General features: G+C 48.8%; 14 protein-coding genes across 14 annotated transcripts; 9 read left to right on the plus strand and 5 right to left on the minus strand.

Moving 5' to 3' along the window:
• Positions 1 to 55: 55 nt before the first annotated feature.
• N7500_002760 (transmembrane 9 family protein) lies at positions 56 to 2,174 on the minus strand (the record flags this gene model as incomplete). Its single annotated transcript, XM_056673906.1, has 4 exons — positions 56 to 123; positions 179 to 614; positions 681 to 1,018; positions 1,073 to 2,174. The coding sequence occupies 4 exons, from the start codon at positions 2,172 to 2,174 to the stop codon at positions 56 to 58; spliced, it is 1,944 nt and encodes a 647-aa protein (XP_056534431.1).
• Positions 2,175 to 2,540: 366 nt separating this feature from the next.
• lcp5 (small subunit rRNA maturation protein LCP5) lies at positions 2,541 to 3,684 on the plus strand (the record flags this gene model as incomplete). Its single annotated transcript, XM_056673907.1, has 2 exons — positions 2,541 to 3,229; positions 3,288 to 3,684. 2 exons carry the CDS (start codon positions 2,541 to 2,543, stop codon positions 3,682 to 3,684), a joined length of 1,086 nt encoding a protein of 361 aa, XP_056534432.1.
• Positions 3,685 to 4,181: 497 nt separating this feature from the next.
• N7500_002762 (uncharacterized protein) lies at positions 4,182 to 4,921 on the plus strand (the record flags this gene model as incomplete). Its single annotated transcript, XM_056673908.1, has 3 exons — positions 4,182 to 4,194; positions 4,245 to 4,457; positions 4,512 to 4,921. The coding sequence occupies 3 exons, from the start codon at positions 4,182 to 4,184 to the stop codon at positions 4,919 to 4,921; spliced, it is 636 nt and encodes a 211-aa protein (XP_056534433.1).
• A 216-nt stretch (positions 4,922 to 5,137) lies between these two features.
• On the minus strand, positions 5,138 to 6,770 carry N7500_002763 (flavin-containing monooxygenase; the record flags this gene model as incomplete). The annotated part of the gene is made up of 2 exons (XM_056673909.1): positions 5,138 to 6,424; positions 6,480 to 6,770. 2 exons carry the CDS (start codon positions 6,768 to 6,770, stop codon positions 5,138 to 5,140), a joined length of 1,578 nt encoding a protein of 525 aa, XP_056534434.1.
• Positions 6,771 to 7,899: 1,129 nt separating this feature from the next.
• Positions 7,900 to 9,893, plus strand: N7500_002764 (uncharacterized protein; the record flags this gene model as incomplete). Its single annotated transcript, XM_056673910.1, has 3 exons — positions 7,900 to 8,231; positions 8,337 to 8,667; positions 8,727 to 9,893. 3 exons carry the CDS (start codon positions 7,900 to 7,902, stop codon positions 9,891 to 9,893), a joined length of 1,830 nt encoding a protein of 609 aa, XP_056534435.1.
• Positions 9,894 to 10,110: 217 nt separating this feature from the next.
• On the plus strand, positions 10,111 to 11,715 carry N7500_002765 (FAD-binding oxidoreductase; the record flags this gene model as incomplete). Its single annotated transcript, XM_056673911.1, has 1 exon — positions 10,111 to 11,715. The coding sequence occupies one exon, from the start codon at positions 10,111 to 10,113 to the stop codon at positions 11,713 to 11,715; it is 1,605 nt and encodes a 534-aa protein (XP_056534436.1).
• A 207-nt stretch (positions 11,716 to 11,922) lies between these two features.
• Positions 11,923 to 14,117, minus strand: N7500_002766 (putative 5'-nucleotidase; the record flags this gene model as incomplete). Its single annotated transcript, XM_056673912.1, has 4 exons — positions 11,923 to 13,414; positions 13,479 to 13,672; positions 13,732 to 13,942; positions 14,014 to 14,117. The coding sequence occupies 4 exons, from the start codon at positions 14,115 to 14,117 to the stop codon at positions 11,923 to 11,925; spliced, it is 2,001 nt and encodes a 666-aa protein (XP_056534437.1).
• A 235-nt stretch (positions 14,118 to 14,352) lies between these two features.
• Positions 14,353 to 16,190, minus strand: N7500_002767 (uncharacterized protein; the record flags this gene model as incomplete). The annotated part of the gene is made up of 2 exons (XM_056673913.1): positions 14,353 to 16,105; positions 16,156 to 16,190. The coding sequence occupies 2 exons, from the start codon at positions 16,188 to 16,190 to the stop codon at positions 14,353 to 14,355; spliced, it is 1,788 nt and encodes a 595-aa protein (XP_056534438.1).
• Positions 16,191 to 17,344: 1,154 nt separating this feature from the next.
• Positions 17,345 to 17,625, plus strand: N7500_002768 (uncharacterized protein; the record flags this gene model as incomplete). The annotated part of the gene is made up of 2 exons (XM_056673914.1): positions 17,345 to 17,464; positions 17,524 to 17,625. The coding sequence occupies 2 exons, from the start codon at positions 17,345 to 17,347 to the stop codon at positions 17,623 to 17,625; spliced, it is 222 nt and encodes a 73-aa protein (XP_056534439.1).
• An 89-nt stretch (positions 17,626 to 17,714) lies between these two features.
• Positions 17,715 to 18,089, plus strand: N7500_002769 (uncharacterized protein; the record flags this gene model as incomplete). The annotated part of the gene is made up of 2 exons (XM_056673915.1): positions 17,715 to 17,718; positions 17,746 to 18,089. The coding sequence occupies 2 exons, from the start codon at positions 17,715 to 17,717 to the stop codon at positions 18,087 to 18,089; spliced, it is 348 nt and encodes a 115-aa protein (XP_056534440.1).
• Positions 18,090 to 18,097: 8 nt separating this feature from the next.
• On the plus strand, positions 18,098 to 18,320 carry N7500_002770 (uncharacterized protein; the record flags this gene model as incomplete). Its single annotated transcript, XM_056673916.1, has 2 exons — positions 18,098 to 18,130; positions 18,159 to 18,320. 2 exons carry the CDS (start codon positions 18,098 to 18,100, stop codon positions 18,318 to 18,320), a joined length of 195 nt encoding a protein of 64 aa, XP_056534441.1.
• Positions 18,321 to 18,936: 616 nt separating this feature from the next.
• On the plus strand, positions 18,937 to 19,271 carry N7500_002771 (uncharacterized protein; the record flags this gene model as incomplete). The annotated part of the gene is made up of 3 exons (XM_056673917.1): positions 18,937 to 19,005; positions 19,066 to 19,074; positions 19,128 to 19,271. 3 exons carry the CDS (start codon positions 18,937 to 18,939, stop codon positions 19,269 to 19,271), a joined length of 222 nt encoding a protein of 73 aa, XP_056534442.1.
• A 380-nt stretch (positions 19,272 to 19,651) lies between these two features.
• Positions 19,652 to 20,888, plus strand: N7500_002772 (uncharacterized protein; the record flags this gene model as incomplete). The annotated part of the gene is made up of 2 exons (XM_056673918.1): positions 19,652 to 20,702; positions 20,752 to 20,888. 2 exons carry the CDS (start codon positions 19,652 to 19,654, stop codon positions 20,886 to 20,888), a joined length of 1,188 nt encoding a protein of 395 aa, XP_056534443.1.
• A 112-nt stretch (positions 20,889 to 21,000) lies between these two features.
• On the minus strand, positions 21,001 to 24,882 carry N7500_002773 (5-oxoprolinase; the record flags this gene model as incomplete). Its single annotated transcript, XM_056673919.1, has 2 exons — positions 21,001 to 22,320; positions 22,372 to 24,882. 2 exons carry the CDS (start codon positions 24,880 to 24,882, stop codon positions 21,001 to 21,003), a joined length of 3,831 nt encoding a protein of 1,276 aa, XP_056534444.1.
• Positions 24,883 to 25,018: the final 136 nt, after the last annotated feature.

The raw sequence follows: 25,018 nt of genomic DNA on the forward strand, positions 1-25,018 counted from the left end.
CGTAAAGACCCCCAAGATGCAAGGCTAAATGTGAGAATCACCAATAGGAAGACCTTTAGTCCACCTTGATTGAGCCATAGATACGGTGGATGAATGCCCAACTAGCGAAGAAGCCAATGGAACCTAGACACAAGTCAGCACAGAAGCCCACCCGGAACACACGGGAACGAAAACGTACCGGTCAGAATGAACACAATGAAGGCGATCAACGCCGAATAACCGACATAGAGCACCGCTCCAGTCAAACCACCAAAGCTGACCCGTGTCGCCCAGAAAATGAGCGCGTTCACAAAGACATATCCTCCGGTCATACCCGCGCCTATGAACGCGCGCCAATGCCACCGGTAGTTCTCTGCACACAGCAAGAAGTACACCAGCAGAACGGTGGTAGCCGCGGAGGTAATGATCATCAGGCCATAGCAGAGGAACAGGAACCCGAACATGTAGTAGATCTTGTTGGTCCAGAGGGAGGTCATAATGAAGTACAGCTCGACGAAAATCGCGCCGAAGGGGAGAATTCCAGTCAGCAGAATCGACGGGATTGTGCGTAGGCTACCGGACATCGGAGGAACCTGCCGGGGAATTTGGTTTGTCTTGGTAGGGCCCTCGAGTGGCTATAGGTAGGAAAGTGAGGTTAGTCATTTGAATATCTGGATTTGAGGGCGAGGGTTCGATAGTACCGATTGCTTGAATCCCAACCAGCTGCCTGCCACGCTCAAAGGTACACTGATAACAAACCAGATCAAAACCAGTGCCAACATAGTTCCAAACGGTACGGCACCGCTAGATCCCTTGGCCCAAACAAAGAGATTCAGAATGAAGAAAGTACCAAATATAATGCCAGGGATGAATAGAGGTGTCATGATAATGTTGCGCCTCCAAGCATCGCCACCGAATGCCTTATACACTCGCGCCGACACATAACCACCGATGGAACCGAAAAGGGCGGAAATCAGTAGAATAGCAGTAGCCAAAAATCCACGGTTGGAGGGAGAGAGGAGGCCAAACAGGGCAAAGACTATAAGTGAAAATTAGTACCTCAGAAGATAAGAGTATAGGTCAGACTACCTACCAACAGTCACGCCGATCATCATAAACAGCTGGGCGCCGTTGCCAACCATGACGCTCAGCAGTAGTGGAGACTTGGGGCACCGGAAGACGTCGCCATGCACCAACTTCCATCCAGAATCTTCCTGGACTCCGTCTTCGATCGCAGCCGAAGTGGAATCCAAATCCTCCAGATTGAACGAATCCAGCCGGTTATAACGAGCAATATCCTTTTTGAGCGCGCGGACTAGAATCATGCTGACCATACCTACGAGGAAAACCACAAAGACAGCCGAATTGATGAGAGAGAACCAGTGAATCTTGGGGTCATAGACATGAAGATACTTGTCCCACCGGGTAGCCCAGGCTGTGGGGGACTCCTTCCAGTACACACTGTACGTCCATGTGACTGTGGTCTCCCCATCCTCATTGAGTGTGAGACCATTGCCTGGGGTACCACACTCGGCGGTCCCATCTTCAAGGTTCCGGGAGTCCTTGCGAGACTCGGGCTGGACAAGCACTCCAACAACGCGATATTTATCCTTGCCGCCGAAGCCCACCTTGTGGTAATCAATCACAATGTCGTAGTGATTGTTGAGCAGAGCCTGTCCACTGTCATCTAGATCACCTAGAGAGAAGCCAGGGTTGTAGAATTTGGTCTTGGTAACACCGTCATAGTTTAACTGCGCGGCCGGCAGCCCATCCACAATCCAGTTGATATTGTAGCCCTGAGCTATTCGTCGATTGGTCCACTTTGCGCTGCGGGCATCGAATTTGACCTCCCCACATACCGATTTGCAGGTCTCGTTCTTTGCCATGTGAAGCTCGAATGGCGAGGTGCGGATTCGATCACCGAATAGAATGCTCCCGAGGGACTCTCTCACATCTTTAGGACCGTCTGCGGGTCGGCAGAATCCAAAAGCCGGGTGGTAGTAGTCAAATGAGAAGACCGAATGGAGCTGGTCATCGCGAGAAAGGCTTGGGGTGAGGTGGTTGACATAAAGTGGAACTGCTTGTCCTTCGTCGTAGGAGGTCGGTGCAACACCTGGCAGGTAAAAAGCCGTAGTCAATGAAGGGATTGCTAGTAGAGTCGAAGAAAGAAAAAAAGCTCGATCGGTGAACCGCATGTTGTGTGTCTATAGAATCTGGGAGCCTAGAAGTCAACCTCGATTGTTTGTTTGGGAGGACAGAAATAGAGCTAGGGTCGCAATGGGTGATCGCAAATGAAAAAAAAGGGGTTACTTACAGCAAGAAGCTACCCGAGAAAAACAAAATCACTGTCTCATCCGTAATCGACTTGCGACACTCGAGAGGAAGTAAAATGCCGGAGTAATAAACTGCGAGTGACAGACAAACTGGCAATGACGATCAAAAGATGCCTTGTCAATGCCTTGGTGCCTCACCTTTATCACACGTGATCACTGTTATCGTTGAAGCGGCCAAATTTTTTTGTTCGGGAATTATTGTTCTCTATAAGCCATCGACTCTCAATCATGGCTCCAGCACAGGCGTCTGCGCGCCCTCAAAGTCTATCGACATTGCTTGAGACTTTGAATACATGTCTGTCTACAACTGCCTCCTCTCTACCCAAGCCACACAAGGATGCGCCTTCCGATGTCACGATTGAGCCCCCTCAAGACGGCATCTCTCTCCTCGACACCAAGAGCGAAATTCTCCTCTCCTACTTGCAAAATCTCGTATTCCTAATTATTTTCCAACTGCGAAATGTGTCAGCGAAACAAACCACGAAAGAGAAGAGTCAATCTACGGAAAGCTCCCTCGAAGATGATATTCACAAGAAGTTGATTGAGCTTCGGGTATTCCTCGAGCGTGGTGTTCGTCCTTTGGAAGGACGTTTGAAGTACCAGGTGGACAAGGTTATCAAGGCTGCAGAGGATGCGGAGCGGACAGAGAAGGCCCAGCCGACCAAGACCACGAAGACCCGCAAAGTCGCCACATCCGACAGCGAAGCCTCATCGGATGAGGACGAAGATTCTAGCGATAGCGAGGATGAAGAGGATATTGATGAAATGGCGTACCGACCTAATGTCTCTGCCTTCGCCAAGGGAGTGGCCGAGAAGAAGAAGGCCCAGCCCTCCAAGGGAGCCGCTGCGGAAGGACCTGGAGACGGCATTTATCGCCCCCCCGAGAATCATGCCGACTTCTTTGCCTACGACGGAGCGTCGCGAACGCCAGGACCGCAGACCCATTCGATCCAACGTCATCGACGAATTCGTCAGTGCTGAAATGTCGTCTGCGCCCATGGCTGAGCCCAGTATTGGTAGCACAATTATTGATGGTGGCCGAACTGTCAAGTCGAAGAAGGACCGAGAGCGCGAGGCAGAGCGTACCACCTACGAAGAGACCAACTTTGTCCGATTGCCAAAGCAGACTAAGAAGGAATTGGCCAAAAAGGGCTTCGGAAAAGATGGTACATACGGTGGTGATGAATGGAAGGGTCTCAACGAAGGCGCGGATAACATTGAACGCCTCACCCGGAAGTCCAAGAGCAGTGGAGCCGCACTCGAGAAGAGTCGGAAGCGAGTCCGTAACGAGGACGGGCAACGTGGTGATGGTGTGGGCATGGGCCAGATCTTCGACAAGCGACGAAAGAAGGTCGATACTTGGAAGCGGTAAAAAGTGGTTACAACGGGCAATTTTCATGTTCAAAGGCGTTTCTTTCTGGAATTCAATCGCTTTGGAGTTTTCTTGATTACCCAAGGTCCGTCTTGACCAATGCATATCTGTATATTCTATGACATACATTGAAGGATATGATTTTACCAAATAAATTCAGTCTAGAGCTGTGGGTGTGTGTATATATTATGCGTCACTGGAATGTAATAACTCGGCATGCCGATCAAGACTGGCGTCTCCCATAACCCTGATTGGGATGGTATGAATATAGTTGCTGAGCCTCAATAAATCATGAATCTGAAAAGAAAAGAACTTGTTTCAGACACGTAGTTCATTGGATATGTTCCAACTACAATCAACAACACAGACGAACTTCACATGTCAAATCCAGGGGAAATGTGAGCATGACGTCATTCAATTCCCACCCAGGCCAGGGCCAACTCTTGATATCTTTCGTTCCGTTTCTTTGCAAAACAGTCTTGAGCCTATTGATCAAAATGGAAAATCCAGGTGCGTTGTGCATTGTATTCTCTGTACTTATCTCCTGCTAATCCCTATAGTGGCCGATATACCTGCCGTCATCCGGCGTCTGACACAGTCGCCGCCGTCTTTGCAGGAAACAGTTATTAAGGAATATTTCACCAACAATGCATCTTTTGTTCATCCATTCTGCCGAGTTCCCAACTTTGAAGGTAGCAGATGGTGGATTTCAAAGATATTTCAATGGTATAAAATCATGTCACCACGGATCGAGCTAGAGATTCATTCTATTGGTATGTCAATATGAATGGCTTGGGTTTTGACTGTCAACGCTGACAATACTCTAGCATTCGATGAGAAAAAGCTCAAGCTCTATGTGAACATGTCCCAGATCTTCTCCATCTGGCTTGTTCCCTTCCATGTCGCTCCCGTGACTCTCACAACGGTCTTGGATTTGACATATGAATCGGCCAAGAGTGCTGCTACCACCAATGGTGACCATAAACTTTACTACATCTTAAAGCAAGAAGATCTGTACCAAACATCGGAGTTCATCAAGTTTCTCATGCCACATATCGGGTATTGGATTGTTTTCGGTTGGCATCTCATTGCAACCCTGTTCTGTGTCCTAGGTGTGACTTTGCTATGGCCTATACTATGGCTGGAAGAGAAAGATTATATCCCAGGTCGCTTTTTGCGAGGGGGTAATTTGGCTTACAACATGGACAAGAAAATACCGGAAATAAAAGGGCAATAATGGAATCACCTTTTGTATCTATAATTGGATATCATTGAACACAAGCGCTATATTTATCTGCTTTCGTATAACATACAATAAATGAGACCTTGGTAATTGTATTCCAGGCCATACCAGCCAGCGAAGCCCTCTGTTTAGGACATGATAAACCTGCTGAGCCGTCGCTGCACATGTATCCTCCATTTTGGCATTCGCCAATCATCATCTACACACGATTCAATGGTTCTTCTTTGGCTTGCGTTGTTTCTTCAGCTCCCTGCGGAAGGCATTCTCCTTTTCCACAAACGACAAGGGCAAGCCACGACCAATACCAAAGAACACAAACAACGCCCACTTCCAGCGGAACGGGTTGATGACAAGGACGAAGAAGTACCAGTAGATCAGTTCCGCATAGGTAAAGAAGTCAAATGCTGCGGTGGGCGCCAGACGCTTCATGAATCTGGTGAAATCAATCCAGGTCTTCATCCACCCTTCAGTAGGTCTGGTCAACGGGTCGGTTAAGAACATGAGGAGGAATCGCGTGTAGATTCCGATATGCATATTTCCCACTGTACCGATCGCATCGACATAGGTGCTGTTGTTTGCGCAAATATCTGGGTACTTGGGTGGGAAAACTTGAAGATACCAACTAGGTGGTCCGTAGGGTTCATCGAAACACTCGTCGGGCAAGAAGGTCAACGAGGGTCGTTTAAAGCCAGTGGCCATGACGATTATGTCTCCCTCAACCAGTCGCTCGTGACCAGGTCCTCCCTTGGGGACGCCTTTAGATCGGTAGTTGAACACCACGCCATTTTCTTCCACAGAAACGATGTCACCTCGCAACCAGTGGGCTTTACCCTCGCGAATCTGGTTAAACAACTCGTCATTGGCCATCGGAGTTCCGGTAAAGATTCCTTTGTCTGTCGGCGCAATGTCTTGAAGGTCACGATAGAAAAATTTGCGCAGGAACCATTCGGGAATCCACGAGAATGACGTTTCCTGACCGAAGATATTACAGGCTAGAAGAGACTGCACGAGGATATTGCGAGGAATGATCCATTTATCGGACCGAGAAAGGACATCGATCTCGGCAGCCTCATTCTTGACGGCGAACTCCAAGGCCTCAATGGCGCTGGCGCCGCCTCCCACAATAAGCACTTTTTTGCCTTTGGCATCTTTCCCATCCAATTCAGAGGAGTGGTAGATCTGTCCCTTGAACTTTTCTTGATTGGGTAGCGGTGGCATCTTAGGATCTCCGCACACGCCTACCGTGGCCAAGATGCCGTCGAAAAGACCGTACTTCTCTTCGTCGTTGTTGATAATCCACTTGCCGTTCTTGTTCTTTTTCACGGAGGTGACTTTAGTCTCAAAGGAGGTGCGTTTTTCCAGGTCATATTGCTTCCAGACCTTGACGATTTGGTCTTTGATCTGTTGCTGGGTGGGGTATGCGCTGTCGAAGTGAACCGCAGGATGGAAACGGTACATGACACTGTGAACTTGCAATGCAGAGGTGGAATTGACTCTCTATCTAGATATTAGCAGGTGTATTTGAACCAACTGGAAAGAAAGTAGAACTAACACTCCAAATGCCTCCCAGTCCTTGTTCTTTGGGTCTAGATTCAAACAAGTGCACATCGAAACCATGGCCAGCACAGTGGGCAGCCGAGGACACACCAGTCAAACCTGCACCAATGACTGCAACCCTCTTTCGGGGGATATTCGAATTTTGAGAAGTGGTAGGGGGTGGGGGTATAGGAGAAAATATGTAAATCAACACCGATTGCATAGCCAAGTAGAACCATGTAAAGGTCTCTACGAAAGGATGCCGGATGAAGGCCGAGAGCGCCGAGATTAAGGACTCAGAACCCATTTTTGCGTAATTGAAAGAACAATTGAGAATGCAACGCAGCAAAATATTTGTACCTTTCCCTTCGGGGTGACGTTATACCTTTTTACATGTGATGTTACGATATGACATCATCGCTGAAAGTCCTAGAACCTGGATTTTGACCAACAGAAGATCCACGTACGGAGTAAATGAAGGTTAAACTGGTATCTTGCTCTATCAATGTTTATATTTGCTTGATTTATGCATGTGGTCCGAGATTCTCCATGACTTCATGCAAGTCCGAAATTGGTGTATCTTACCTATTCCACTAATATCAAGGCTGTGTAGCGTATCTATAATCTCAACAGGGAGTAACTAACGTAGAACAACACAAGCATTGAAAAGGAATTATTTGGTAGTAAAACATTGTATCACTCTGCGGGGGCTATGTACATATCTGGAGATATGCGCCTACTAAATGACAAGGAATGTTTTATTTTCCGGTATATTCATTCTTTTGGATGTAAAAAAGAAATCCACCACATCTCGAACGATTATGAATTATAGTACAACCAACTAGTATCTAAATTGTGCAATTATAATGTAACTAGCTCAAAAGCTATCACCTTTGTGTTGTAAACACGAAGTATGCTGTATAGATCGTCGAACTATAGTATACAGTGCCACTGTGTGGAGCCTGGCATTTTACCCTTTCTCTATTTCATTTTCTCGGTGACTTTGAAAACCTCAATTGATGAGATCAGCATACTGTTTCCACCAGATATATCAAGGAAGAGAGTTTGCTTATACAAGAATAGTAGATGGGTAGAAATAGTTTACATGTAGGCACCAGCGTCAACACATTCAAACTAGATCAAAGTTACTATCAAATTTATTCATTATTTATCTATTAAAACACTCAATGGTTTAGCCCAATTGAATATAATCGAAGATAGACTAATCCCCCCCCTCATCGGTTTGATTGTATATAAAGGGCGGTAGCGGATTCTGCCATCAATGCCGTCAACAGATGAGCCTCTTGACTCTGCAACGCTCCAGGTTTGGTTTCTTGACCGTTAAGAATCTTCAAATTACATAATGATCATTCAATCATATTAATCTATCTGGTGCGACTCTACCAGTCGATCGTCGAGCATTTCGCTCTTTCAACATGGGCCAAACACCCGTCCTCGACCAATTCCTCGGCAGTTTGCAGGAATTGGTCCAGAAGCGCGATGGCGCCAAAGTCCAGGACTTTCTTCAGCTCGAGCCGCCACTCTCTGAAGTCTACCAGCTTATGGTCAATGAATTACAACAGAACTATGCTCCAGGGGCCAGAGCCGAGACCGAACTTCTTCAACGATGTGAGCCTCTCGTGCCGCGATCCAAAGGTGGCTCATGGACGGCCTTTCCAACCTTCGTCAAGCTTTACCTGATCTTTCTACGCGATATGAATACCGACAACTTATTAGAAACATACAACCAATTGAAGACGCTACTCAAGTAAGTCTTTGCTACCCTGTGAAGGATTTATAATGTGCTTTCTCCCCAGATGAGGGTGCCACCCATACCTTTGAGCTCAAGCTGACTCAACCTTCTCAATTGCAGTCAATGTGTGCTCGCCCTCGGAGATAGTCAAATGGGTGTGGTGGTTCTTCCTACGGTCCTCTACTTGTCCAAGGTTCTGGCAAAATTGGCAATGGGCCTCGATCGTCGGCCAGACCTGATTGCACATATTCGACGAATGGAAGGCCTGGAGGCTCAAGATGAGAGTGTTGAGAAAGTGACTTTGGTGGAAAAATCGGCCAACGTGGTACGCGAAGCCTTCATCAAGTGCCTCACTGATCGCACCGGCACTCCCGGCCCTCATGGTAAACCGGAAGGCAAGCGCATTGGGATCTATCTCATGGCCAATCTCTGCCTAAAACTGCTCTTCCAGGTATGGTGGCCTCTTTGACCATCTTGTATCTCTCGGAACTTGATGCTGACGAAACACAGTGCGGCAAACTTCGCAACGCCGAGCAGATGTTTGCAAGCATCAGCGCCCAATCGCCCCCCTTGGCCTACTTCCCAGCCTCACAGCGTGTCACCTATCTTTACTACCTCGGACGCTATCTTTTCGCCAATAACCTCTTCTTCCCCGCCGCCATCGCTTTGCAGGCCGCCTATGATCAATGTCATCGCCAGGCCATCAGTCAAAGACACTTGATCCTCTCATACCTCATTCCGTGCAACATTATCTTGGGCCGATTCCCATCCCAGGCACTCCTCCAACGACCGGAAGCACAAGGATTAGCAGCACATTTCCAGCCACTATGTCGATTAATTGTCCGGGGAGATTACCTGGCTTTCCGACAACATCTCTTCTTTGGCTCGCCGACCGCCGAGTGGTTTGCGCGCAAAGGAATTCTGTTTACCCTCCGTAATCGATGCGAGATTCTCGTGTGGCGATCTTTTGCCCGCAAAGTATTCATGTATGGAGGTTCCTGGGGAGGCCCACAGGCGCAGGCGCAGAAGGGACCTCCACCAGTCCTCAACCTCAAAAAGCTCGTGGTGGCTACACGATGGCTTCAAGCACAGCACGCATCACCCGGAAATGCCCCGGCCACAGCCAACCTCTATGGATCACAACTCGTTTTTGAACCTACAGATCCCGATTACGCTCGCCTAGAAGGGGCAAATGGAAGGACCAGTCCCGCCACTGATCAAGAGATACTAGAAAAATACGGGGATTATTTAGCTCCAGATGGATTTTATACCGAAGAAGGGCGATCACAACCCAACCAACCGGGCCACTTGGTCGATGGAGATCCAGAAGATGATTATGACGATTATGAACTGGACCCATATGCATACGACATCGACGACAGGACACCAGACAGCTCCATGATGCAAGAGATCGAATCCATTTTCGCATCCTTGATCTCACAAGGGCTGATGGGCGGGTATCTTCTTCATCGCGAGCCCCGATTCGCGGTTCCTGGTGCCAAAATCAAAGGCATCTTGCCCACAGGATTCCCTAATGTCTGGCAGACCATCTCTGCACGTGAAGGTCAAGATTCCAGTGTTCCTGGTTGGGTGCAGCCTCGGGCGCCTGCAGTAGGAGCAGCTGGAGGTGGCAGAGTGGTCAATCTCGCTGGAGCACGTCCAGTTGGCGTCCAATAGGATTTTCTACTCTTTATGTTAATGATACCGATATTTGTTAGTTTCAAACAATTTGAGTGTTCACACTTCTGATGTCACAGCTTTGAATGCGGAGACTCCAGGCTGGGGCCTGGATTCTCCCCACATTCTTCTTGCCCTTGCGCGTCTAGCTTCTGGCCTTTTGCTTTTGCATACATTTGCCATCTATTTTTTTTTTATTATTTATTTTTTATCTATAATGGATCATACTATAGCTGTACAAGAAATTTCGGCACGGGTAGCTGACTTCCACAGTCGCAAGCAACCATTTCGTATATATCATGGGGCCACCAACAGTACTCGTCCCTCCAACCGATCTCTCTCCAACACCGTCAGCACAGAACCCCTGACCCGCGTCCTCAACATCGATACCAACAAATGTACAGCTATAGTTGAACCCAATGTCTCTATGGATGCCTTGGTGGCTGCCACCAAAGCCCACGGTTTAGTCCCGTTAGTGGTTGTCGAATTCCCCAACATCTCGGTTGGCGGCGGATTCTCGGGGACATCGGGGGAGAGCAGCTCTTTCCGCGAAGGATTCTTCGACCATACGGTCAATTGGATTGAAATTGTTCTGGCGGATGGTCAGGTGGTGAAGGCATACAACGATCGTGTCGAGACAGGCTCGGAACAGGCGGATAAGCACTCGGACTTGTTCTGGGGTACGGCTTCTTCTTTCGGGACCTTGGGTGTGGTCACGCTATTGGAAATCCGATTGAAAAAGTCACAGCCTTTGGTTGAGTTGAAATACTATGTCAATTCCAATATGAACGACGCGGTGCGGGTCTTCGAGGAGGCTAGTGCTGATCCGAGCACGGAGTATCTGGACGGAATTGTTTATGCAAGGGATAAGATTGTTGTTTGTGCTGGAAGACAAGTTGAACAGAGTTCTAATGTAAAGCCTCGATACTTTACTCGTCGACAAGATGATTGGTTCTATTTGCACGCCGAACGAATTGCTCAGTCCAGGATCTCCAAGATCTCCGACCGAGATATTTTCCCTTGCACGCCAGATGCAGTGGAGTACATTCCTCTGACTGACTATCTCTTCCGTTATGATCGAGGTGGTTTTTGGGTTGCCCGTTATGCTTTCCGCTACTTCTGTGTTCCATTCACCTTTATCACGCGCTGGCTTCTCAACCGATTCATGCACACCAAGGTGATGTATCATGCTCTCCACGTCAGCGGACTCGGGCGTCGATATATCATCCAAGATGTCGGTGTACCGATATCCACTGCAGCAGAGTTCTTGGACTGGCTGGACCGCCCTGAAAACTTCGGCCAATATCCGCTTTGGCTCTGTCCGTTACCACCAGGAAGCGCCGGTGGGTTGGAAGGACAGCCGGCAATTGCGGACAAGGGAGGCAATGTGGGTTCACAGAAGTCACAACTCCTCAACTTTGGAATCTGGGGACCTGCTACTACCACCGATCCGGCCGGATTTGTGGCTCAGAATCGACAGCTTGAACACAAGGTCCACAGCCTTGGAGGAAAGAAGTGGCTATATGCACATACTTACTATACAGAAGATGAGTTCTGGAACATCTACAACAAGCCCGCGTATGATTCTTTACGGGCCAAATACCATGCACAGCATCTTCCATCTCTGTATGAAAAGGTCCGAGTGCATGAATCCGATCTTCCTGGTCCGCATCGGGGAGAGTTTGAGAGTGGGTGGAAGGGATCGATCAAACGTGCCCTTTGGGATGTCTGGCCATTTTGTGGTCTTTATGGGGTTTACAAGGCTTGGAGGGGAGGAGACTATCTATTGCAGAAAGAGTCTCCTAAGAAGAAGGCCGATTGAATAGTACAACAATTCGAGAATATTCAGGGTATCGATGCATTCCGTCTAGCAAAAAAAAAAGAAAAAACGCCAGGCCATCCCGCGCATATGCATGGTGCAATGTAGGTAAACAGCAAAACATTAAGCGGAAGAGGACAAGAGAATACTTCAAAACAAAAACCGGAAGAATCCGAATGAAAAAGACAGAAGGGGAAAGGAGAAGTATGTCTACTCTACCACAATGCGTCCTTCCAGTCGAGGAGCGATTCCTGATGTCCAGGACGGAGTAAATTCCCCTTCGCCGTCCATAGTATTCAACGTTCTACACTGCAGGCCTGCGTGCCGCATCCACTTTCGGACAACTCGCCGCGCGATTTGTAGACGATGCTCCTCTTCAGCAGATGATTTCGCTGGCTGAGTGACGTAATTTGTCGTCGGTCGCGAGGATGTGAGGATATCTGGATCCTCATCCGAGTCGGAGTCCATGGCATTGCCATTCGTCTCGTTCTCGGTGAGAACTTCTGCTACCCGTTCAGCTTCTTTGGAAAATCGGCCATAGTAGTATGATGCCCGGCCGGTCCGTCGGAGGGGAGGCTTTATGTTCAGTTTGTCGCCTACTTGTTTCTCGATTTTGGGAGACGCTGGCTTCAGCCAGCCTTCACCATGCAGATTGCGATGTACAGTACTCCAGTGTCGGCCTAAGCTGGCGCTCCAACGATTCCATTTCCCGAGTACTTTGAGACTTAGGAAATATTGCCGTAGGATTGTACTGATGAGCACACCGTTTTCCTCAGACACAACCTCCTCCACATCCCCCCCCTCGGCCTGGATAAGCAATGACGAGAACCCATCTTTCCCGCGGGCCATATAGCCACGTGTGGCGAGAAGATACTCACGCTCTAAGTCAATCGGCTCGCCGCCAACACGAGCGAATGTAATGCGCGATCCCGGCGGCGCGTCCAGTTTAAACCCATAACTGATATTGGATACTTGCGAGAATCGGCCCTCGAGTGCGGGAAGCGTGCTGACCCCATTTTCCAGTGCAGCCAGCAATGCATGGCCACGAACGCGCAGCAACACCACGGGGTCTTCGAAAGGAAAGCAGTTCAGGAGATCTTTCAGCTTCAGTATCCCTGGCGGGTATATTTGATCACCGCGAATTGTGCCGCCCGCCATCATGGCACAATCAGCCGAATAGTAGAAGCGCATCAGGTCGCAGACAAAATTACCCAAATTAGATTCACGCTGTCGCACAGTAGAAAACCTGCCATCGAGAGGGGTGACAGTAAATCCAATTGGCTTTTCTAGTTTGGCGCTGAGGCTAGAAGTAAGCCGCCCCACCAATGCCACTGTATCAGGATCTTCGGGGATTGAGCGAACAACATCTCGCCGCATTATATTGAAGTCCCAGCCAGGCAAACCGTTGGGTTTGCGGAAAGCCTCGATATAACTCAACTGCTTGAAGTCGGTCCCTGACCGCATCACATGGATTCCATTAACAACCGCATGGGCGTAATAGTGGTCATGGCCTCCAAGAATAATGTCCACAAGATCGGGCGAAAGGTTATTGGCTAGTTTATAGTCATTTGGTTCACGTTGGTGGGTGACAGCGACGACGAGGTCTGCCCCCTCATCTCGGAGTTGTTTCGCAAGCACTCGAGCTGTTTCAGATGCGGATTTGTAGATCAAATTAGGGGGAAGAGAGTTTATTGTGCCGAGCCTAAGGGAAACCCGAGTAAGCAAATAATGAAAGGAATCAGAGAATATATTATAGGAGCGCATACCATTCTCTTTCCCCGAGGCCCAAAACACCAACCTTGAGGCCATTGGATGAGGTCAACATGCGAGTCTTACCGCAGTTAGCTATTGGGGTATCCTCTCCAAGAGCCGGGTCGAGCACGTTTGCTAAAAGCCAAGGAAAATGGCATTGGCTAGCCAAATGGCGAAATTGGGCTACTCCAAAATCAAGATCATGATTCTAGATAGTCAAATCAGCGGTGTACATATGCCAAGCGGAGAGCTGGTTGCCATACTCACACCCACACACGCTACATCGGTGCCCACTGTGTTGAGGAATGGTACCATATGCCTGCCCTTTGTGATTGTACTTTCGATACTCGGGTTGAATGCATCGCCAGAGAAGAAGGTTAGGATATCGGGCTGTCCGGCGAACTGCGAGTGAGATCGGTAGTGTTTCACAAGGGATTGGAACCGTGATACTCCACCGACAGGCTCTGCAGAGCCAGACCTACATCAGATAGTTTAGTAATCCGATTTGTAGTTGATTGATTTAGACAAAGGAAGGGGATAAGCGCATACTCGACATGGTAGACATCATTATAGTGGATCAGCCGTAGATCCGGAGATCCAGTTCGATCGGAGGAATAAGTGACGGACAGACCGTCTGTTTCGATGCTTGACATGGAAATCTTGAGTTTATAGAATATTGATGAAGAGGTACTTGAAGGGAAGAAGGGGAGAAGAAGAGAGTAAAGGGAGAGAGAGAGGGGAGATAAACATGAGGGGAAGCCGCGGCATTACAAGGTTGGTGCCTGGATGCCTTGATGCCTGATGGTTGTGTCATCATTGGGATATAAAAGAAAAACAAAAAAAGACCACGCCATGCAAGAGGTATCTTAATAAAAATTTTAAATGATTTCACAACTTTTGTTCCGTCACCGTCCAGCGCCGCTTTCCAGCTTCACGATCCTCCAAGGATTGAGCACTTCCCCATAAACCACGCTGTGACTGTGTCCGTTGTGGTAACTGCTTTGTCCAGCTAAGATCTGCAGACTTGTCAGACTCATCAAGGACTGCCGAATCTTGACTGACCGGCCGATCACCAAAGTTCGGCACAAAGTTCTCCTCTGCATCCGCTTGATCAGTGGGTGACGAGATCGAGTTCCAAAGCCCGGAGGCAACACGAGAGGTAGTTGAACTAGTTGATGGGCGCATCACCAACGACCATGACTGAGGGCTATTACTAGGTGGCCCATTTGGTAATGTTTCTTGGAAGACCGATGGACGAGCGCCAGGACGATTCCGATAGGAAGAGACTGGAGGCGGTGAGAGTGCATGGGGAACGGAGGGAGATAACAACGAGCTGAGCTGTGAGGGGTTCGTTCCCGGGCGCAGATGGTCGGTCGACGCCACAAGCTGCAAGGAGTACTCCCGTGACACCGATTGGTTCTCTGGGCCCGGGGATCGAGGCGTGTGATTCCTGTCATGGGGTTTGTTGACACGGTTGCGTCGCACAGCCATAGTGAGTGAAGCTGTGTTAATATCGAGTAAGACCGAGTGTCCATTCAATGCACTGATCAAAGCATTGCAATCTGCGCCATGTGTGATAATAACGAGAACAGTTTGTGCATTACCATCATTTACCTCACCGTTCGACTTCGATGTGGAGCCATCTCCAGATTTATCCTGCTCCCGGTACCAGTTGATCATGTGTTGAAATCCATCATGCACCCGTTCGTGCATGGTACTCCATTCCTCGCCGAGCTCGCCCCCTGTGCCCCAATAAGGAGTGCGCATACTGTCCCACTGGTAGTCAATCCTCGTACATGCGTTCCGTGCATGAGCAACATAGCCCGTAGGAATAGGATCTGAGTTGGAAACTGCGTAGCCAGGAGTTGGAGGTACATAATATGCGTCTAGAGCAGGCGGAAGGTCTGTTTCTAGACGACCGAGAGTCTTCTTCGCATGTTTGAGATGGATGGGCTTCTGGAGAACGTCGTGGGTGCTGGCACGCTGGCGATGAGATGTTACGGAATGCAAGCGACGGTCTTCCTCAACCGGTGAAGTAGGATGTGACTGGCTGCGCCAACCGCCAGGGAAGTGACCCGATAAAGCCCTTGTCAAACCATCGGTGGGTGGGATGGCCTCGGCACGACGAAGTAATTCTCCTTTGGCCGACGCCACCATTCTTTCAGAGCCTGGCGGTGGCGTGATCTGGTCGAAGTAGTCGGGTGATAACCATTCGCCCAAGAACGCGTCGACACGAAGCAGACATCGCTGGTCAGGTTTCGATAAAACTGCGGGGACAGTAGGAGCTGAGCTAGTTGCCTCGGATGTTTCTGTGCCCGAGGTCTCTTGGTTGATGCCAGCACTGACTCCTATTGCAGTTTGCAAGCATCGAAGATAAGGAGAAGTATGAACAATGACGTTGTATCCGTGGGACAGGTCCGAGGATGCGGGGGTGGGTTTTGCCTGTTTATCCGAGGTGGGATGATCGGTGCGCTGACTCTCTGGATCTTCCCCGGTGAACTGTCGGGCCCTTAGGAGACTTCCTATACGTACACCAAGGGCCCGAGATTGCATCCATCCACCGTAGGAAAGAGGTGGATCGAAGGGGCTTGGAGAGGTTAAGTGCCAATTTTTGTCTGCAGCATCGAGTCGGGCGCCATGTCTAGAAGACTCATGAGCAGCGGAAGCAGTGCAATAGAAGTCAATACTGACCTGGCAATAAACACAATAGGTGGTGATTTTTTCATCGAGGTCAATATGTCCTTGGGCCCCACGTCACTTTTTTTTTCCTTTTCGCGGGGAAGATGCAGCGTTAACGCCGTCGCTAGAAGAGAACAAAGAGTAATCGGAATGAAAACACGAAAAAAATATTAGGAAGGAAGCCCTATAGCTGGTCAACCCGGTATCGCGACAAACATATTGAGATTTAATAAAAAGAGGATGTAAAAGAAAGGCGAAGAGAGCGAGAGTTGAAAGAAACAGCTCCTGCCTAGAGGCATGTGATGCTTACTAACAACAAAACAATCGAGCCCCCGGGGGTAGCCCTACCTAAGAGGGCTCAACGCTCATAGAGAGTACAACGTTGTATTTGAAAATATGGCATTCCACACCCTATAAGAGCTGTATTGGAATATATTAATTACGCTGGACTATGGGAATACTTCTTGACTGATTACCTTCAATCAAAGTTCCCAAGCAATTTCCGCCGGTATAGATCAATACCGCTAGGCTTTAATCTAAAATTTTAGCCTAATATAGACCGCATAAAATATTTCAACCCTTTGCACAAAGCCCTAAATTTAATGAGACTTCTATACATCAAAGTTATTAAATATCTAGATTGACAACTTCAACTCCGTCGAATCAGATGTTAAACTTGGGATTCTATTTTGGTGGATGAGATACGTTGGGGTTTGTTTCTTTTTCTCCCCCTATTTCTAGTGGGTATATATTGGTTACTGTACGGAGTAGAATGGAGATCAATAACCGCACCCTGTCAATGTTGAACTGGGAGAAGCCTTATATCAATCTATACAAAATCCCCACACAAGAATGAAAACTACGAGACTTTGACACGAATTGAAACATCTTAGTCTCAATTAAAACCGCCCAAACAACAATTTTAGGAGACTGTCTTAGTGTAGTGTATATGGCACAATCATGACTGACCTGGTCTCAGCATCTCCATTGGTCCAGTTCGTATCGTCGGCGATAGCTGCAATGCAGCCAATCCTGCCAATCTAAGTTGCCTTGCGGCTGCCTACAGTTTAGCAGTTGACACTTTTATTCTTGCTGCTAGCCGACTAGGCGATGTCTTTGGTCATCGAAACATACTTTTGACCGGCATGTGCTTAACCAGTCACTGATCACTATGAGCTGGATTTACCTAGAGTATTCTTAAATGACATATTCTTTCATTGATCCAACTGTGTTGCTTGCAACCCTTGGAAGGACATTCGGCCGGGCCTGCGCAAGGAAGCAAAATTTAGTTTATTTAGGCTACAGCACCTGGAACTTTATCGTGAGATGTATTTTCTCTTCCATCTTTGCCTAGCTTGCCTGGTGGCCCCGAGGATATAGGGTGATGAGAATCGCGTGTCAATGTGGGTTTTGATGGGCTGGCTGGTGATCCCTTGTCGCCCCCAAGTTCGATGTCAACTTTCGTCTTTGACAGCACCTTGATCTACTTGGTGCCACAGCAGCAATTTGAGTCTTGGTGCTGATCAACTTTTCCTGGTATCAGACCACGCTAGTGGGCTGGAAAAATTCTTATGCGTATATTATTCTCATAATCGACTTTAGTTGCCCCGGCGACTTTACATCCATTGAACTTAGGGCACCATGTTCATTACTCCTGCGGTCAGTCTTTCACTGTGACTACGTCTGGGAGCCAGGTTGCTTTGCAGCTAGTTGGTCGAGTTTTGAGGATTCATCTATTATATCAATTCATAGAAGTTACTAAGGGGAACCCTCCACTCTCAACCTCGTCCAAATGGTCGGCTACTGCTTCTGGTGCCCTGCCAGCTTTAATCACTGGGTTTGTATCTATTAGACTACTGTCCGGTGTCATCATGCTTTTGCTCAATGATATTTTCATCGCTGATCTCTCTATCTTTACCACTGTACCTGTGAATGAGACCTACTGAGCGCAGGCATGTGTTGCGAGCCTTATTACTTCCTTGAGAATGTGAGTCTTCTGATTGATATGTTGCTAGATTAGTTTCCCGTTCAGCGTCTTTCATTCATTTACCGAGGGAAACGCATGTCAACGACGCAGGGACAATGTTCTACGGGCCTACCGTAGTGTGCTGTACATGAGACATAGGCTGTTGTCAATGGACCTCTTGGGGTCAATATATTTTATGCTTAAAAGGTAGGGATCGCAACATCCAAAAGAGCCAGGGATAGAAAGAGGATGCCAAATTTTCAAAGAGATACCCGCCAAATGATTTTCTTAATAAGACCCTATTAGATATTTTGATCTAATTGATGTAATTATCTCCTGTTCGTACCAAGACGCAACCAGAAGCCTCCCATGGATCATTATGAGCTGGCATGTCAACCAAGGGATATGGGAGGTGGCAGATGGAATGTGAATGTCACTACTCCATAAGCATGGGAAGGACATGCTTCACGCATTCCATTGACGTCAGAATTCTGGCTGCAGACGTCCAAAAACAGTGAGGTAGTATATATACAATGAAGCTTGTGTTCTGATCTCTTATGACTATAGTCGGGTTTGCCTATCAGCGCCATACTCTCTGCCACATTACTTTCATTTAAGATTGTCCACCAAGGTTGAAACCGAAAGCCAACCACAACAGTGGCATACAAGAAATTGGGTCCATCGAGCACAATTCACCTTTTGCGTACTATTTCCACGGTCGTTATCCTCCGTTCGTTCGGATTGTTCCATCCACCTCAGCCCAGACCTGTGAAAGAGATCTAAAGGCCTAGCGTAAATTTCAAAATCTGATCATCTTATCGCCTATCATGCGCCATGAATGGATTTGGACGCTGTTGATAGGGACCGTGATTGCCATTCCCTATGGTGGTCAGGAAGTAAGTTTCCATCACCCAAGGTTATATTCAATGTTGATCTCACTGACTCTAATCTTGTAGTACCAACAGGTATGGCTATTAACCTGAATGTATATTTCTACATGGCCTAACATGTCTATTAGGATGCGAAGCAGCCTACAGCTTTGACTACGCCCAAGCCCATGTCCGCATTTGCACCAATGAAAAGGGCAATTGAAATTGCCCGTGGACGTCGCTCATTAGATGCGCAGAAGAGAATGTTGCCGTATGAATATGAATTCCTTTGAGATACTGTCGAGGAATTCAAGCTTATATTTTATGGACCAGATTTTGAATAACAGTCCTGTATAGGGCTCGTGTTAGGTAGTCGATCCTTGATATATCCCTGATGACACAGGACTACATTTCCGATACAAAAATAAAAACCGACCCTATGTAGCTCAAGAGACGGGTATTAGTCTACATATTCAAGAAGTATCACCATTCGGCAATCGATTTTACTCGAAATAGACATAGTCGGGCCGAAATGAGTAGCCGGGGAGTTTTCCGACCGGGGCCGACTCCGGGGCCGTTATCTGATCTTCTGTGAAGTATATAATTTATCGACCCCCACGTCTCTTGATCTCTTTTTGCCGGCTTCATATTCCAAGCTAAAGTGATAATCAAGATGGCAAACCAGATCACCCCCCATTCCTCTCTTTGTGTCACAACATCAGACTTCGAGAAGGTCGCAAAGGATGTCCTGCCGGAGAAGTCATGGGTTTATGCATCAAGCTCAGCTGCTTCAGGCCTGTCAATGAGAACCAACCTCGATGACTGGTCTCTGATCAAATTTCGACCCCGGATCTTGAGAAGCGTTGATTCATTGGACACCCGAAGGAACATCTTGGGACATACCTCCCAATTCCCCTTCTTCGTATCGGCCATGGGTACATTGGGTAGCTCACACCCCGGCGCCGAACCCTTGCTGGTGAGAGGAGCAACCCGCAAAGGAATGCACACCATGATAAGCACGGCATCTACGAAGCCACTCGAAGAGATCATGGACGCCCATCTGGACGAGCAACGGCTACTTGGCAATCAAAGCCCTTCGAACTTGTCATTCCAACTCTACGTGCCTGTGGATCGGACAAGAGCCAAATCACTCATTCAAAGAGTCAAGGCAGCCGGATATCAAAGTCTGTGGGTCACAGTGGATACTTCAACACTAGGAAAGCGTACTGCCGATCGGTACCTCCAAGCACAAGAAAATCTCGACGCTGGTTTGACCGAAAATGCAAGAGACATTCACAATGAAAATGACTTTGCGCCAGCGTTTGGTGGTCGACAGGTCCCTGGCTCGGTAGATGGTGGTCTCACTTGGGAAGATCTGGACTGGATTGCATCAGAGTGGGGTGGCCCACTGGTTCTCAAGGGAATCCAAAGCGTAGAGGACGTGAAGCTGGCTGTTCAACATGGTGTACAGGGAATTCTGTTGAGCAATCATGGAGGCAGGCAGATTCATTCCGCCCCAAGCTCACTGATGACGCTCCTAGAGATTCGCACCTACTACCCGGAAGCCTTTGACAAGCTTCAAGTGTTTGTCGACGGAGGTCTTCGCGACGGAGCAGATGTCCTCAAAGCACTGTGCCTAGGAGCAACCGCAGTTGGAGTGGGCCGGCCTTACTACTATGCCCTCGCGGCATACGGCGCTGAAGGAGTGGAAAGATGCACAGACAGTAAGTTGGGACTGGAATTCAAGTCAAGCTTGAGCTAACACACTCGCAGTTCTCGCTGAAGAAGTTGAAATCACTATGAAGATGCTTGGAGTCTCTTCCCTAGACCAACTACGGCCGGAAATGGTAAACACAAGCCGACTGTCGAATGAAATGTGGCGACCGGTATTTGGAAAGTCCAAGCTGTGAAAAATAAGAAATTTGTGAATTTAATTCATTTGGTCAGAAGGACCATTGTATCTCTATGTATTTAATTGAGATTGGTATACTATAAAAATTTCATGCTCGCTATACAACCCATTCAAACAGCTCCCCAGCCACCACCGCCGGGAGTGTTGATCACAATCCGGTCGTGTGTCTTCATCGAGACTGTGTTTTTGCCGCCAATGTTGACGCGGCGCTCAGCGCCAGTTTCCTCGTCCCGCGTAATCCACAGATTGAATCCGGTCTGCGCATCCTCACCACCTTGGATTCCATAAGGTCGGTGGACGCGGCGCTCGGACAGAATCGAACATTGAATTGGTGAAAGGAATTCAATGTCGCGAACCACTCCTTCACCACCAGGGTTCTTGCCCTTGCCACCAGAGCCTTCGCGTAGGGTGAACTGACGGAGCATTGTTGGGTAGCGCTTTTCTAGGATCTCGGGATCGGTAATCCGTGTGTTGGTCATGTGAACATGGATACCGGACTCGCCCTTCCAAGTTGGGCCAGCGCCACTGCCACCAGCGATAGTCTCATAGTATCCAAATCCAGGCTTGATGACAGCACCGGTGGAAGGATCAAGCTTGGGATCTGTACCGAAGGTCAGGTTGTTGCAGCAGCCCTGAGACGCGGCACAGGCCTGGAAGGCTTTGAACACGACGTCAGTGATGCGCTGGGAAGTGACAACATTGCCGCCAACGACAGCAGCAGTCTTGCTTGGCGACAAAATGCTGGATGTTGGGACACGAATATCAATTGGTGCCAAGCAGCCCTGGTTGAGTGGGACGTCTGCGTTGATCATGCAGCGCAGACAGTAGATGATTGCTGAGTGAGTAATGGCAATGGGAGCGTTCCAGCTGCCGTACACCTCAGGACCAGTACCCTCGAAGTCAAAGATGGCTGATCCATCGGTACCATCAATGGTGACCTTCAATCGAATGGGGGTGCCATCATCCATGTAATCGACCGACTCCAATGGCTGGCCATTGAACTTCTTGTATAGCTCCTTGAGAAGGTTGCGCACAGCCGACTCGGCGGTTGCTTGGATGGCGTACATGTACTTTTGCACAGTCTGGGTTCCGTATTCGTTGAACAAGGTTTGAATCAAGCTGATTCCACGAGCGTTGGCAGCGATCTGTGCCTTCAAATCGGACAAGTTATCGCTGATGCAACGGGCTCCAGCACAGCCGGGGTATTGCGAGGGTTTTGTGACCAACAATTCGATCAAACGGGCCTCATCCAAGACGCCATCACTAACAATCTTGTCGCCTTCAATGGCGGCGCCCTCTTGCCACAGCTCGGTGGACTTGGGGGGCATGGATCCAGGTAGAATACCACCAATATCAGCGTGGTGACCACGCGAAGCCACGTAAAACATGATCTCGGAGCCACCAGGTCGGTCGAAGACCGGTGTGATGATCTACGAACAGGTTAGTTTCTAATGAAAATATTCAATGTGAAGAAGACTTACTGTAATATCGGGAAGGTGGGTACCTCCGCAACTGGGGTGATTAGCCACCAGAACATCGCCATCCTTCAAATTGCCTAGCCACTTCTCATGCTGATAACGCACGGCAAATTGCATCGATCCAAGATGAACCGGTACATGAGGCGCATTGGCTACCAGACCTCCATCGGGGGAGAATAGAGCGCAAGAGAAATCCAGTCGTTCCTTGATGTTGGTTGAAACGGAAGTCTTCTGCAGCGTACGACCCATCTGCTCAGCGATAGACATGAATCGGTGTCCAAAGATAGTGAGCCTGATAGGGTCGATATCCGATGACACGGCGCTTCCGGAAGAGGTTGGCTCGTCCTTGAGATCGATGACAACGCATGTGTCGAGCAGGTTTGCCACTGCATTGGGAGCGACGACAATTGTTTGAGTTTGATCAATGATGACAGCTGGGCCATAGATGCGGGAGTTCTTCTCCAGGTCACCTAGCAGGTAAACTGGTGTATCGGTCCGACTCGAGTCGCCGAAGTAGGCCGAAGTGGTGTTGTTTGGAGCCGTCGCGACATCTCGCATATTGGCTGCTTTCAATTGAACCAAGGGACTTTCCTCGGAGCGCACCTTGGATGACGCAATGGTTCGCACTCGAACATCGTCAACAAGAACAGGTCGGTCAGAGTTGAAATTGAATTCGCGGCGGTGACGAATGCGGAACTCCTCCAGGAAATCTTCCGAGTTCTCTGGCTTCAGGATCATTAGACTGGTGTCGGAACCTTCGTAGCGCATGTTCAGGTATTTCTCATGGCGCACTTGGGTGGAAGTGAAGCCTTGGGACTCCATATCCTTAGTTGCTGCTGACGACAAGTCCTCGAGGTGCTGAAGAAGAGCAGATTGTGAAGATAAGTAGGCGGACGAAACAGGCTCCTGTGACTCCTTGACAACCTCTGCCAGAGCAAGACCATACGCTGACAGAATCGAAGAATATTTGTGAATGATGATGCGGGAGATACCGAGAGTTTTGGCCACAGAGCATGCGTGCTGGCCACCAGCACCTCCAAAGCATGCCAAATGATGAGATGCGGTCTCATAGCCACGAGCCTCCGTGAGGTTACGGATTGGCCGGGACATAGCCTCATCTGCAACATTGAGGAAGCCAAGTGCGACTTCCTCTGCGGAGAACTCTGACTGGCCCTTCTCTTTGCGTTCGATGTTGATCTTTTGCGTAAGTTCGTTGAAAAGACGTGCAGTCGTCTCTGTGTCCAGCGCTTCATTCTCATTGGGGCCGAAGATCTTGGGGAAGTACTCCGGCAGAAGACGGCCAAGGAACAGATTGGCATCTGTCACTGTGAGAGGGCCACCCTTGCGGTAGCATGCAGGGCCAGGGTGAGCACTTGCAGACTCAGGTCCAACATAGAAGAGGCCGTTGCGCCAAGTGAGGATGGAACCACCGCCAGCAGCGACAGTGATGATATCAAGCTGAGGGGACTGGATCATTACCCCTGCGACCTTGGATGCAAATACATGTTCAAGGTGGCCATCAAATCTGGAGACATCTGTGCTGGTACCACCCATGTCGAAACCAATGACAGGGGTCTTCTCTGTGGGATCCCAGCTGGTAGCTGCAAAGCCGACCACGCCGGCAGCGGGGCCAGACAAAATCGCCTTTAGGCCGCTGAATTTGCGGAAATCGACCAGTCCACCATCTGATTGCATGAACTCAAATCGGCAATCCTGCTGGCTCTCTAAGCCACCCTCAAAGCTGGAGGAGATAGAGTCGATGTATGTCTTGATAACAGGTGTCAGGTAGGCATCGGCGGCGGCCGACATGCCACGAGGCACGATCTTAATCATGGGTTGAAGTTTTGAAGAAAGGGTAACTGAGAATCCCATTTCTTGAGCGAGCTCGCCGATTTGACGCTCGTGTTCAGGGTAGGCGTAGGAATGCAAAAGCGCCACAGAGATTGACAGAATTCCTTGCTCCTTCAGCCGTTGGAGCTCCGCCTTCACCTGAGCGATGTCTAGTTCTTGAACCACACGGAATTTCTCGCCGGTAGTTCCCTCTACGATGCGACAATCGGAGAAGCAATCGCTGTCCGCAGAAGGATGGCATGACAACACACGTTCGTTCACCTCGACGACACTCTCCGGGAGAACTCCGGGGCGAGCCATTGATAGGTCAAAAATGGCTGGGCGAGATTGATCGCCAATCTTTAATAAATCTTTAAATCCTTTGGTGGTGAAGAGGACTGAGCGAGCGCCCTTGCGCTCGAGCAAAGCATTAGTTGCAACGGTTGTGCCCATGCGTAGGCAACCAATACGGTCGAGTTTCAATGGTTGGCCTCGGGGATGTGACTCCCCGGTAGCCAACTCTAGAATGCGGCGGATACCCTCGGTTGGAGCATCTTGATAGTTAGAAGGATCGACAGAGAGAAGCTTCAGGATAATGTCAGGGCGGCCAGGTTGAATCGCGTGGACATCGGTAAATGTGCCACCACGATCGATAGAGATGGTGATCTTCCCTGAGTCAGACATTGTGACTAGTGTGAGTGGGAAGATACGAGGTGGGTATAAGAAAAGGAAAGAAAAAAACAACAGACAAAGATGGTCAGAAGGGATCCTTATTCATTTATGTCACAAAGCTCGTCCCGATACCCCAGCACATCTCCAA

The sequence above is a fragment of the Penicillium coprophilum genome, assembly GCF_028826855.1.
Source record: "Penicillium coprophilum strain IBT 35676 chromosome Unknown utg000002l_segment0_segment1, whole genome shotgun sequence".
Taxonomy (NCBI): domain Eukaryota; kingdom Fungi; phylum Ascomycota; class Eurotiomycetes; order Eurotiales; family Aspergillaceae; genus Penicillium; species Penicillium coprophilum.